The following is an 11,572-nucleotide window of genomic DNA, read 5'->3' as shown; positions in this document are numbered from 1 at the left end:
CCGCCCTTGATGTTTATTGTTACAGTGCGTCTTGGGCAGTCGAACAACCTTTCCTATGGGTTGGAGCGTGGGCGGATTAGCTATGAGACTCCTCGAGCACAGACATGTGAAAGGCCCCACCATCCATCCAACAAGACAGGCTTTGTGATGCTTTTAATAAAGTAATTCTTCTTCTTCTTCTTCTTCTTCTTCTTCTTCTTCTTCTTCTTCGTCTTCTTCTTCTTCTTCTTCTTCTTCTTCTTCTTCTTCTTCTTCTTCTTCTTCTTGTATCTTGTTGTTCTGGTTCTGTGTCTCTCTGACATTGTTGTGTGTCTCTGTATGGTTGTGTTATCCATTTTTGTAGTTATTTTGTGACTCTTACACATTGATCCTTTAATAAAGCGGCCTCTCATTCTAATAATAGGCACTGCTGAGAAACTGGTGCAGAATACAGTGAGCATTTCCAAGCAGGAATATGGTATAACCAATGTTTAATAATATATATTTCCTTCTGCATTATTGTCTGTTTAAGACCACACGTGTAGCTCAATCTAATTCTAAACAAAAATGGTCGTATTTGGTTTCTAACCATGAACCTTTTGATAGTTGACAAACTGGATAATATTAGATCACGAAACATCACAAGTCAGCAGCCCAGCTGACTTTCATTTTACCCCTAAACAATTACCATAAATATCCAGAACGCAAAATGGGTTCGTCTCATGAACGTCAGGCCTCTAAAATGACTCTACCTCTATATTATTAAAATGATTAGATCATCACAGTTTTAAGTGGTGCTTCAGAAAACTTAAAGAAAGATAAAGGAAACATGTAAAACTAAATATAGAAAATGCTCAGAGTCTGACCAGTTGTTAAGTTCCTCATATTGTTCTCTCTCGATTCTCCCAATGTTTCAGAGAAAAAAATGAACCACTTTTAAAAGGTGTTCCTCTTTTGCTGCTGACTCACTGTATTAGGCAATTTTGATATGCGTTAGAGTAAGCAGCACAATTGAAACTACAGAGCCCACTCCTATTAGTAATTACATTACAGAGACATTTACACGTTAACTAATACAAATGTAATGCGGCTGTCTGAAAAAATCACCGCCTGCAAACTAATCTTGTAAGAAAATAAAGCAAATGCCTGAGAAAAAAAGCAGAAGTATTCACATCCTGGAAACAAACTTGGCATGCGAGCATTAGGAAGAGAGCACGGCAGACTTGAGGTTAACACCCACACACCGCACCCAACCTTTAATAAATGTGTAACATTTTTTCTAATTAATTTATTTACACTGGCCCTCAACTAATCCGTCCACATCTGTTTAATAACATATTATAATCTAAAGGGAATGCAAACTTGATCACTTTGAGGTAAAGTTAAAATTAGCCATTTTGCTTTACTTTTAAACCCAGACCAACTTAAACTTACTGATGACACTTTTGTTGGAGCACTGTCAATCACTGTAGAGTAAGTTTAAAGCATTTTAACAATGAAATAAAAGTGTTTAAGCTCATAAATTAAAAACAAGGAAGTACAACATAATTTAGATATAGGACACAGGAAACAGGATACTAATGTAATGTAATACTAATGCACTACTAATGTTTTGCTGTTTTAAAATATATATTTTCTCTGGAAAATCTTAAATAGTTTACAAAAGTATATAAAAACCAGTGATTCAAATTCACATGACAGAGATGATACTTTGACAGTACAGTAGAAGTTGTGAATAATCATATATACCTGTATTTTTTCCTATTGCACGTCACATCAGATAAAGGTGAACGACGGGCGTCCTGACAAACAGTCGCGCTCCAGTGGTGCAGTCTTTGTAAAAACTCTGGACACCATGGATCACCTGCCCTTACGGACCTTGGCGTACACGCATTCATCTTCTGCTGGTTCAACAGTCTGTCGAGGTCGCTCTGAAAACTTGACTTGGCCGTACTCCACCTCCACCTCTGCCCTTTGCTGCACCTGTCTCTCCGGCCGCTGCATGATCCTGACATCAGCGTAGGTTAATTCCTGGTCTTCTTCTGCAGAGGATGGAAGGGACGGCACACACACATCATATTTAACTAGATGCGTTTGCTGTGATGGAACGTATCTAAATACATTTAATTAAAGTGGTACTCCATAAGAATTGAGATATATTGTTTCTAGCAGCCTCTTTGGCAGAAAGATGTAATTGTAAGAGAGTCTGTTCTTTCCATATTGATTCTTTCAGAGCCCTCCGTCTTGTCAGGTTCACAGTCACATTCACATTCACCTCTCTACTTTCAGTCCTTTCCCTATATGTTATACTCTTAAATCCATACACACACACGTCTCTATTACACTTCTGCCCTTGGGCCGGCAGACCAACCGCTGTCAGCAGCATCACTAACATGGCGGCTTATTTACTTCTCTACATCCCGAGAAGCCAATGTGCATATCGTAGGTGGAATCCTGGGAAAACATGAATATTAATGAGGAGATAGCCAGAGAGTATCCATCAACGTTGGATCACGTTGGTTATCCAATCAAAAAAGGGTTAGGTTTAGGTTTTGCATGAAACACAGTGCCAAAGATAGGGTTAGGGTTATGACTGATAGACTGCCTGTCCAATCTTAACGCTTAACACTTGGAATCCCAGATTCCACCTAAGATATGCACCATGGCGCCCGGGAATGTCGCGGATAGTGTAATTCTCGGCAAAAAATTAAAGTACAAGTGCTTCCATTAGTGGGTCATATGATGGATAACCATTGTTTTACCTTACTCTTTGATAGATAGTATCTTAAAAGACAATTAAATAGCTGGAAATCTTATGGGGTACAACTTAAAGTATCGCATTGAAGTACGAATCTGAGGTATTTGTTCTTTACTTAAATATTTTCTCTTCTGGCCACTTTCTACTTCTATGTCTCTACATTTCAGAGAGAATATTGTACTTGAGCTTTAGCTTCTAGTTACTTTGCAGATTAACATAATGTTATGTTAAATACTCAACAGTTTCTAAAAGCAGAGCTGAAACTATTATTTCTTTACATAATCAATTCGTCATTATTTCATAATTGTTTCAGTCATTTTTTATGAAAACATATTTCATGGTTCCACTTTCACAAATTTGAAGATTTTAAGTTTTAATAATTGTACAATATCTAGACTTTTAATTGCACAAAAAACATTGTGAAGGTGTCACTTTGGGCTCTGGGTAATTGTGATGAGCATTAAATGAAATACTGTGGCAATCCCACTATTTTCACAATCTGTACCAACCAAACCATTAATCCATTAATGTAAAAAATAATCAGCAGATCCATGATCCGTTATCCATAATGCAAAAACAATCATTAGTTGCAGTCCTTCACAAAGCTACAACAATAAAATCCTGCTTTTACATGAATGCATGATTAATAATATTATAATAATATATGGGCTAATAGTGCAATAGTCACAGGGTACGCTTTTCTGCATTGGGTACTTTTACTTTTAATAGTCTAATTTAAGTCTATTTTCCCTGTTATACTTACAGAGTTTGACTTGAATACCACTTTCAGTGCTTGACTTTTACTCGTACGGCAATGTGTTTACAGAGTGATCACTACTAGTACTTTTATTTAGCTTAAGTTATGGATCTGAATACTTCCTCCACCACTGAGTGTTTGTACAATAGATTGTTAAAAGAATAGTTTGTCAATTTTTTGGAAATATACATTTTTACTCAGAGTTAGACTAAAAGATTGATGTCCATGTAGAGTCGAGAGTGGTATCAATCTTCTCATCCATCTCTCGACGACTCTTTAAGGAAAAGGGAAGTTTTATTTTGTACCTTTAGGTGTGTTGTTTGGCTTTTTCTTCTGAGCACAGACGACAGCCACCCCAACCACAAACAGAATTACCAGGGCAGCGAGTACACCGGCCATTATCACAGAGTACTCTGTTTCAAAAATAGAGACAAGAGACAAAGATCTTTAAGTTTGCAATTACGACAGGTGAATTCATGGAGAATGGAAAAGAAAAATATAGGATATTAATTAATCCACTGCAGCAGAGTTAGTTTTCACTTACTAAGGTACCATGGGTCATCACTGCTGGGAGGAGACACATTTTGATTGGAGGATGTGATATTAGTGTGGGGGTTAATTGACACTGTGATGTCAGTCTCCTTACCCACAGTGGAGGCTTCTGTAATCGTGGTGGGAACACTTGTTGGCTCAACACACAGAGTGTTATTGGCTGCAAACACCCACTGTGATATGTGCGTTGAATTGGTGGTGCAGTTAATGAATATGAAGCCTGTTGGACACATAAGACACAGATCAATGACTGATGTACAGTTTATTTGTTTTTTTATTGTGTTGTTTTATTAATCATCCAAATGTCATCTTCTGTCACGTTCTCACTCACCACAGCCAGATATCTTCTCTTCTTCTGAGACACTGCTGACGTGATTGCTGACTGAGCAGACCAGTTGTCCTGAGACGTGTTGTTTCAGAGTGATGCTGTTGGTCTCATTATTTGCAGAGAGGAGCTCAGCGTCTGTCAGTGTGCGTCCATCCAGAGTCCAGCTGTACTGAGGACTGTCCCCTCCCTCAGAGGAGCAGGACACCCTCATCTCTCCCTGAGACAGACACTCAGAGACCAGCAGGACAGAGGACACAGGAGCTGAAGGAAACACACTCAGATGACTTTTCATCAACAGAGTCTTTGTCATTTTATTCAGTTTCTAATACAGAACAGGACAGATTACAGATATATGTAGAATATTAGATATATTAAGTTTGGCAATAAAATATGACATGTATCAATGTTACTAAAAATCCTCAGTAGGTAAAAATAGTTATTTACCTTCAATAGTCAACTGTAGAGTCCGCTTCTCTGATGTCTCTTTTACTGAATCAAAGATTTCAAGTTTATATTCACCACCATCATTCCTGCTCAGGTCACTGATCCAAAATGTTCCATCACTTGGAGTAAAGAAGGATCTGTTTTTTATCTCGTTCGACGCAATCTGATTCTTTACCACAAACAGTATTGTTCCTGTTTTATTTGACCATCTATATCTATTTTTTTCTAAGGTGCTGTCCACCAGCCGGACGGCCACAGCTCCTCCCAAAGGTCCAAAACACTGAGCTCCATCCTGTCTGCCATCACAGTGAGTGTTCACACCTGGAAAGTTAGAACAAATTTTAAATATAACAATTTTGATTATTTTATTTCTGCAGTATAAAGGACCATAATAGTATTTTTGGCATGTGCAAATATTGATCCAGGGCAAAGTGGGTTTGGTACAGCTGTGTATCTCTCAGACCACATTATGCAAACAGGAGTTTATTGTTGTGTAGTGTTACATGGGCCTTTGAGCATGTCATTACAAACTCACGTTGTGTTTTGTGTTGGTTTTTTTACAATTACAGAAGTTAATTTTCAATTGTAGCAAAAGAACCAAACTTTCCCAAAGATGGAATGATGTGTAATGCATCATAAAACTGATTGGTGTAGTTGTTCAGTCATGGTTATAAGCATGATACAACTGCCATTACATGGTTAAGTGTCATTGCGCAGTGTTTTTTTTTTTTTAAACTTTCATGGATTGAAAATGAAGTTCTTGGGTCTGGTATGATGTGGTTTAAGCCTAAAAGTATCATTCGATAACTGTAATTCTACTGTTCATGCACCATGATGTGGAACTGATCTATGGATTCGTCATTGCTCTTTGAAAAAAGCTCCTGAATCTCAGAGAAGCTCAAATGCAGTGTGGGTTAAATTGTATCTGAGTCAGTTAATTTCTATATTTTAGTTTCTCAATAAAAGTGGTCATTTCTTCAGGACCAACCGTTGTCTCCAGGCAACCTGTAGTATCTGAGCTGTATTACCCTCAGGATAATATCTAAACTATTCTCATGACTTCCTGAAGCTGCACAAAAAAGCTCTAATGAATATACTGTTGGTGTTATAAGTCAAACGGCTCACCATGAGAGACTCCGAGTAACATCACCAACAGTCCAACCACAGCTTCCATGTCTCCTCAGTGTTCAGCGGCTGTCTTTCCAGTCAGCAGCTTCCAGACAAACGTTTTCTACTTTCACCTGAGAGCAAGAAAGCACATCTGAAACTGTTGTGTCCTAACAGCGATCGACCTCAGAGGAGAATGTGTGAAAACTTTGAAGCCGACCAGAGCGTTTTGCATTCATCTTTTTATATACAGAGGGAAGAAAAAAAGGAAGTGATATCAATGTAACTTCCCCTTTTAGCCTTCAACAAGACGACCTCTGTGTGTGATGGACTGAGTGGAAGAGAGATAAACACTCCTCCTTTATACTGAAAGAGGATTTGAGACTGACATCTGATATTTGTCTTCTCTCACTCAGGCTCATCATTTCTGACAGAATAGACACATGATACATTATATTAATCATCCCTAAATGAATGATAAGCTACATTTATTGAAATAATTTATTCTCTCTGTGTGTATTGGCTTCACATAATTGAGAATAGTGTTCAGTTCAACTTTAGAGCTAAAAAAACATTTCAGATTAACAGAAACAACACTGAAGATTAAACAGTTGATAATACAGTGTCTGAAAATTAAACTAAACTAAAAGAAAACAGTTATCAAATTGAATCATTGTAGTGAACAATATTTAGATATTTTAGATATTATTATATTTTATTATTATATTTTTAGATATTTTATCCTGTGACTCTAAATACTGTACTTGAGTAATGCAGTAATAATGTGATGATAGTTATCAAGTTTTATATTACCGTTTTAGAAAAGTATTATTATACAACTTCAGACTTTGTTATCGGTCAATAAATGCCTTTGTTGTCTTTATTAGTTGCCTTTATATACTCAGGGTCTCTGGGATTCTTCACCTACAAGACCACCTATGAAATAAACATGTTGCTCTACTTTATTCCCGTGACAAAACAAATCTACACTCAGAGGTGTAAAACCCCATTTCTAAATCAGTTTGGACGCTGCGTAAAATTTAAGTCGAAACCTGTGATGATATGCAAAACAATGAAACCTCGTTTAATTGAAAATAGCACAAAGACAACATGTCAAAAGTCAAAACTGAGACATTTTATTTAAAAAACAAAAAGATGGTGAAATACTTCGCTGGAAAACAGTGAAACAATTTATGAATAATGTTTCTCAACCTAAAATTGCATCTACATCTTATAGATGGCTGTGGTTCAGAGGTAGAGCAGATCCTCCTCCATCTGAGAGATCGGCGGTTCCAGCCCCGGCTCTTCCAGTATGCATGTTTAAGTGTCCTTGGGCAATCTGGCTTGCAGATGTCCACTGCCACCACTAAATGTCTGTGTGACTAATACTGTAAAGCACCTTGAGTTGTCTGAATACTAGAGAGGTGCTATATAAGTACAAATCCGCTGACCATTTACCATAATCTCATTAAAAGATTCAATCTGAAGAAATCTCTGTACGAGACTTGAAACCAATATTGGATGTTGGTGATCTTTGGGCCCTCAGACGTCACAGACATGATTCTGCCGTGGACATCAATGCATGAGCTCAGGAACATTTCCCTTAAACTATTGTCTGTGAGCAGTTCATCAATGCATCCATAAATGACAGCTGAAACTCTAGACAAGGTGTTCCTGGCTATTTTGTTTAACGTGTAGCTGGCTCCAAATTGAACACAGGTGTATAATTTACAGCATCTGGTATCTTGTCTTTGTGGTTTTTCAGTTAAATATGGAGTTTTAGTGTTTTGCAAATCATCACATTCAACATTGACAGCTGCCTAAATTTGAAATGTATTCGGTTCTGTTTTGATCTCTTGAAAATGTAAAACTAAAATTTAATGAAATAAATTAATTTAAGTTGGTTTGCCTGATGGTTGTTGTGTCATTAACTACATGACAAAGGACAGATGAGTCAACTAAACTAAGTATTTCAGTTTCAATTTCAATTTCTTCTCTCTCTCTCTCTCTCTCTCTCTCTCTCTCTCTCTCTCTCTCTCGCTCTCTCTCTCTCTCTCTCTCTCTCTCTCTCTCTCTCTCTCTCTCTCTCTCTCTCTCTCTCTCTCTCTCTCTCTCTCTCTGTGTTTGTCGTCTCTTTAGTGTCTGTCGCCCTCTATTGGCAGCTGTTCATTAAAGGAAAATGCCCTGAAATATGAAAAGACTTCTCTTTTGCACTTGGAGTCTCTCAAGGTTATAACAGTATGGCTTTTGTTTATTGATCATTATTTTTCCTGAAATGTTTACATGTTGTCAACAGAGAGTTTTACTAAATACAATATTATCAATAAGCACCTGAAATGAATTGAGCATTGAGTTCTCAGCTGTCATTAAAGGTACAATGTCCACAGAATGGTAGCATATTTAAATTGGCTGATGGATTGATAGGTTTTGAATAACAACACTAGAAAGCAACAAAAAAAAACTCTTGCTATTAAATGCTTTGAAAGGTTTTACATAGAAGAAACCCTAAAATATAGTTTTGACTTGAATACATAACGTGAAAAACATGTTCAAAATCACCATAATGAGTAAAAGAACTATACAAGTAAAACAATTATACAATTTCATCTTCTAAGACAAATAAATAAATATAGAAAACCCATTTGAAACATTCAAATTGACTACATTTGGAGGCAAATAGTTTTTTCTGGACGATGCAAATCTACAACAGAATAAATTCCAAATGGCATCAAAATGAGTTACGCTTCTGAAATTGCAATACGCTTCATTCACAATACACTCCCCTAAGGAAGTGTGCACTGATCGTTTCACTTCAAGATGGTGTTTAATTAAAAGATCACACTTTTCACCACATCAACAGACGACACTAAGCTGTTGGTTCGGCAGAGTTGTTGTAAAGTTCAGATGCAGAGTTTCTCATTTCAACCATCACAACAGAGTTCTCCTGACATTCGATCCCTCGACGGGCAGCAGAGCCTTCAGCCATCTTGTATTGCCTCTTCTTCCAAGCAAAATAGACGGTGATCCCAATTATTGCAAGAATAACTACAGCTGCTCGCACACCAAATATGAGCCAGGAGTGATAAACTGTTTGGATGAAGAGACACAGAAGTCACGTGTGACGGGAGACTTTTCACAGGAGTGCCAGTACCAGACATCAGGGGTCATCTCAGCTGAAGGAAGCAACAGTTTGATTGGCATGTGTCATCAAAATGTCATCTTCTGTCACGTTCTCACTCACCACAGCCAGATATCTTCTCTTCTTCTGAGACACTGCTGACGTGATTGCTGACTGAGCAGACCAGTTGTCCTGAGACGTGTTGTTTCAGAGTGATGCTGTTGGTCTCATTATTTGCAGAGAGGAGCTCAGCGTCTGTCAGAGTGCGTCCATCCAGAGTCCAGCTGTACTGAGGACCGTCCCCTCCCTCAGAGGAGCAGGACACCCTCATCTCTCCCTGAGACAGACACTCAGACACCAGCAGGACAGAGGACACAGGAGCTGAAGGAAACACACTCAGATGACATTTCATCAACAGAGTCTTTGTCATTTTATTCTGTTTCTAATACAGAACAGGACAGATTACAGATATATGTAGAATATTAGATATATTAAGTTTGGCAATAAAATATGACATGTATCAATGTTACTAAAATCCTCAGTAGGTAAAAATAGTTATTTACCTTCAATAGTCAACTGTGGACCGTTGCTCGAATGTCGCTCCTTCTGAAGTAAGGATTTCAAGTTTATATTCACCACCATCGTTCCAGCTCAGGTCACTGATAGAAAATGTTCCATCACTGGGAGTGAAACTGATCCATTTGTATCTTATTAAACACAATCTGATTCTCTATCACAGACTGCCATCACAGTAAGTTATCACACCTGGAAATTAAAAAAAAAAAAATCTAAATATCACAACTTTGGTCTTTCCATTTCTGCAAAACTAGAGATCATAACAAACCTTCAGGCATATATGCAAATACTGATCCATAGCAGGTTAATACTGGCTGGTGTATCCCTTATACTACAGTAAAAAGGCTCAATTTTAGAACTTAAAGTGAAATTCCAACGTAAAATAATCTCAGGGTCTTTTGGAGAAAATACACCCATCAAATAAGCCTATAAACTATTAACGGACATATCCCGGAGGGTCACTAACAGTCGCTAACAGTCGAATGTTGCAAACACTGATTAGCTCGGGGCAGCACGATGAACGCATTAAACCGTCTTTTTCAACCACTTATACTGCTCATGAGTCCTTATACATTAACCGTAGCCCTAACAACGTAGTTAGCGAACCCAGCCAACTGGTCCCGGTACCAGCTCCTCTCACAGTTAAGTCTATTCAAGTCGATTAAAAAGGAAGGAGCCCATTGGTGCTTCGGTTAATGTGTAAGGACTCTTATCATGCTACTGCAGAGGTTTGGTGTTACTTTTAGCAGTATTAGTGGTTAAAAAAGAAGCCATTTTAATGCGCTCACTGTACTTTCCCGGACTCTCCGCCAAATAAATTCGAGAGCTCACTATATTTTATTCAGTGTTTTTCAGAAATATGAATCAAATGATGAAGAAGACGTGTAGAATGTAGTAGTAGTCGTAGTGTAGTTAAAGGTGAAGCCATAAAATCATAAAGCCCTCATGTTTCCTGTTCCAAGTAAGCATTGTGCAGCTGCAACGAAATTGATACAATGTGATAAAAATAAATATTTTTGTTTAACTTTAAAAGCAACTGTCATGACATAATTTTGTATGACAATAAAATATTGTTAAGTAAGTTGTTTAGTAGGAAAATCAAGAAAGAAATCTAGAAATATTGTTTTATCCCGTTCATTTATGAAAAACTGAAAATTGTATGGGTATGCTTTTGCAATTAGCCATGAACATGTGACAGCAAAATATTTCTCAAACTCTCACAAACTTCCCTCTTTTAACGGAGTAGTTACTAAATATATTGTATGGTGTAACATGGCGTAGCTGTGATGAAAAATCCTATTTACAGTAAATGAGTGACAAATCAAATTTATCGTCTGGAAGGTTGAATTCATTGTCATAATAAGAAACGACACTAGAGGAAGCTTTTAGTTAGTTTCAACATCACAAAACCTAAAAGCTGAAAAAAACACATTCAATTATATTTTAATTAATTTATGTGTCATGAGTCTTGTGAATTTGGCTTCAGCGTGGGTCAGTGTTTGAGCCGCAAACACAAATTGATCTTTTTGAAAATCCTTGATCAGCTCAACATGAGAGACTCCGAGTATCATCACCAACAGGCCAATCACAGCATCCATGTCTCCTCAGTGTTCAGCCGCTGTTGACTTCTCCTGCAGCGTCCAGACAAACTTCTCTTCAACAGCAAACACAAACTGAACTGCGCAGCCTCATGTGTCTTCCTCTTAATGGTCAACTTCAGATAGGAAAGGAATCAAGGCAGTTCCTCATTCATGTTGAAAATATGACTACTGTTAAAAGCCTTAATATGTTACTAGAAACATTCAAACAAAAGTCTAAACATTATATGTGAAGTTCCTTGTATGAAGATACTATACCAGAAAGAAAGATACTGTGGTTGTTCTCAGCTGTCATTATACACACAGCTTCTCTTTCATTTTATTAATCCTGTCTGTTGAATTCAGTCTTCCTCCA

The 11,572-nt window shown here is 37.5% G+C and overlaps 1 protein-coding gene across 2 annotated transcripts; it reads right to left on the bottom strand.

Moving 5' to 3' along the window:
- Positions 1 to 1,543: 1,543 nt before the first annotated feature.
- Positions 1,544 to 6,050, bottom strand: LOC310947820 (uncharacterized protein). Of its 2 annotated transcripts, none has more exons than XM_083914778.1 (6): positions 5,944 to 6,050; positions 4,819 to 5,139; positions 4,378 to 4,635; positions 4,039 to 4,266; positions 3,800 to 3,907; positions 1,544 to 2,021 (listed from the first exon to the last, which is right to left on the bottom strand). In XM_083914778.1, exons 1-6 carry the CDS (start codon positions 5,990 to 5,992, stop codon positions 1,840 to 1,842), a joined length of 1,146 nt encoding a protein of 381 aa, XP_083770904.1. In that variant the 5' UTR covers positions 5,993 to 6,050; the 3' UTR covers positions 1,544 to 1,839. The 2 variants fall into 2 exon arrangements, with proteins under 2 accessions (XP_083770904.1, XP_083770905.1); XM_083914779.1 differs by having other exon boundaries at positions 4,141 to 4,266.
- Positions 6,051 to 11,572: the final 5,522 nt, after the last annotated feature.

The sequence above is a fragment of the Echiichthys vipera genome (genome assembly GCF_963691815.1).
Source record: "Echiichthys vipera genome assembly, chromosome: 6".
Lineage (NCBI taxonomy): Eukaryota > Metazoa > Chordata > Actinopteri > Perciformes > Trachinidae > Echiichthys > Echiichthys vipera.
This window is presented reverse-complemented; position numbering and strand designations above follow the sequence as displayed.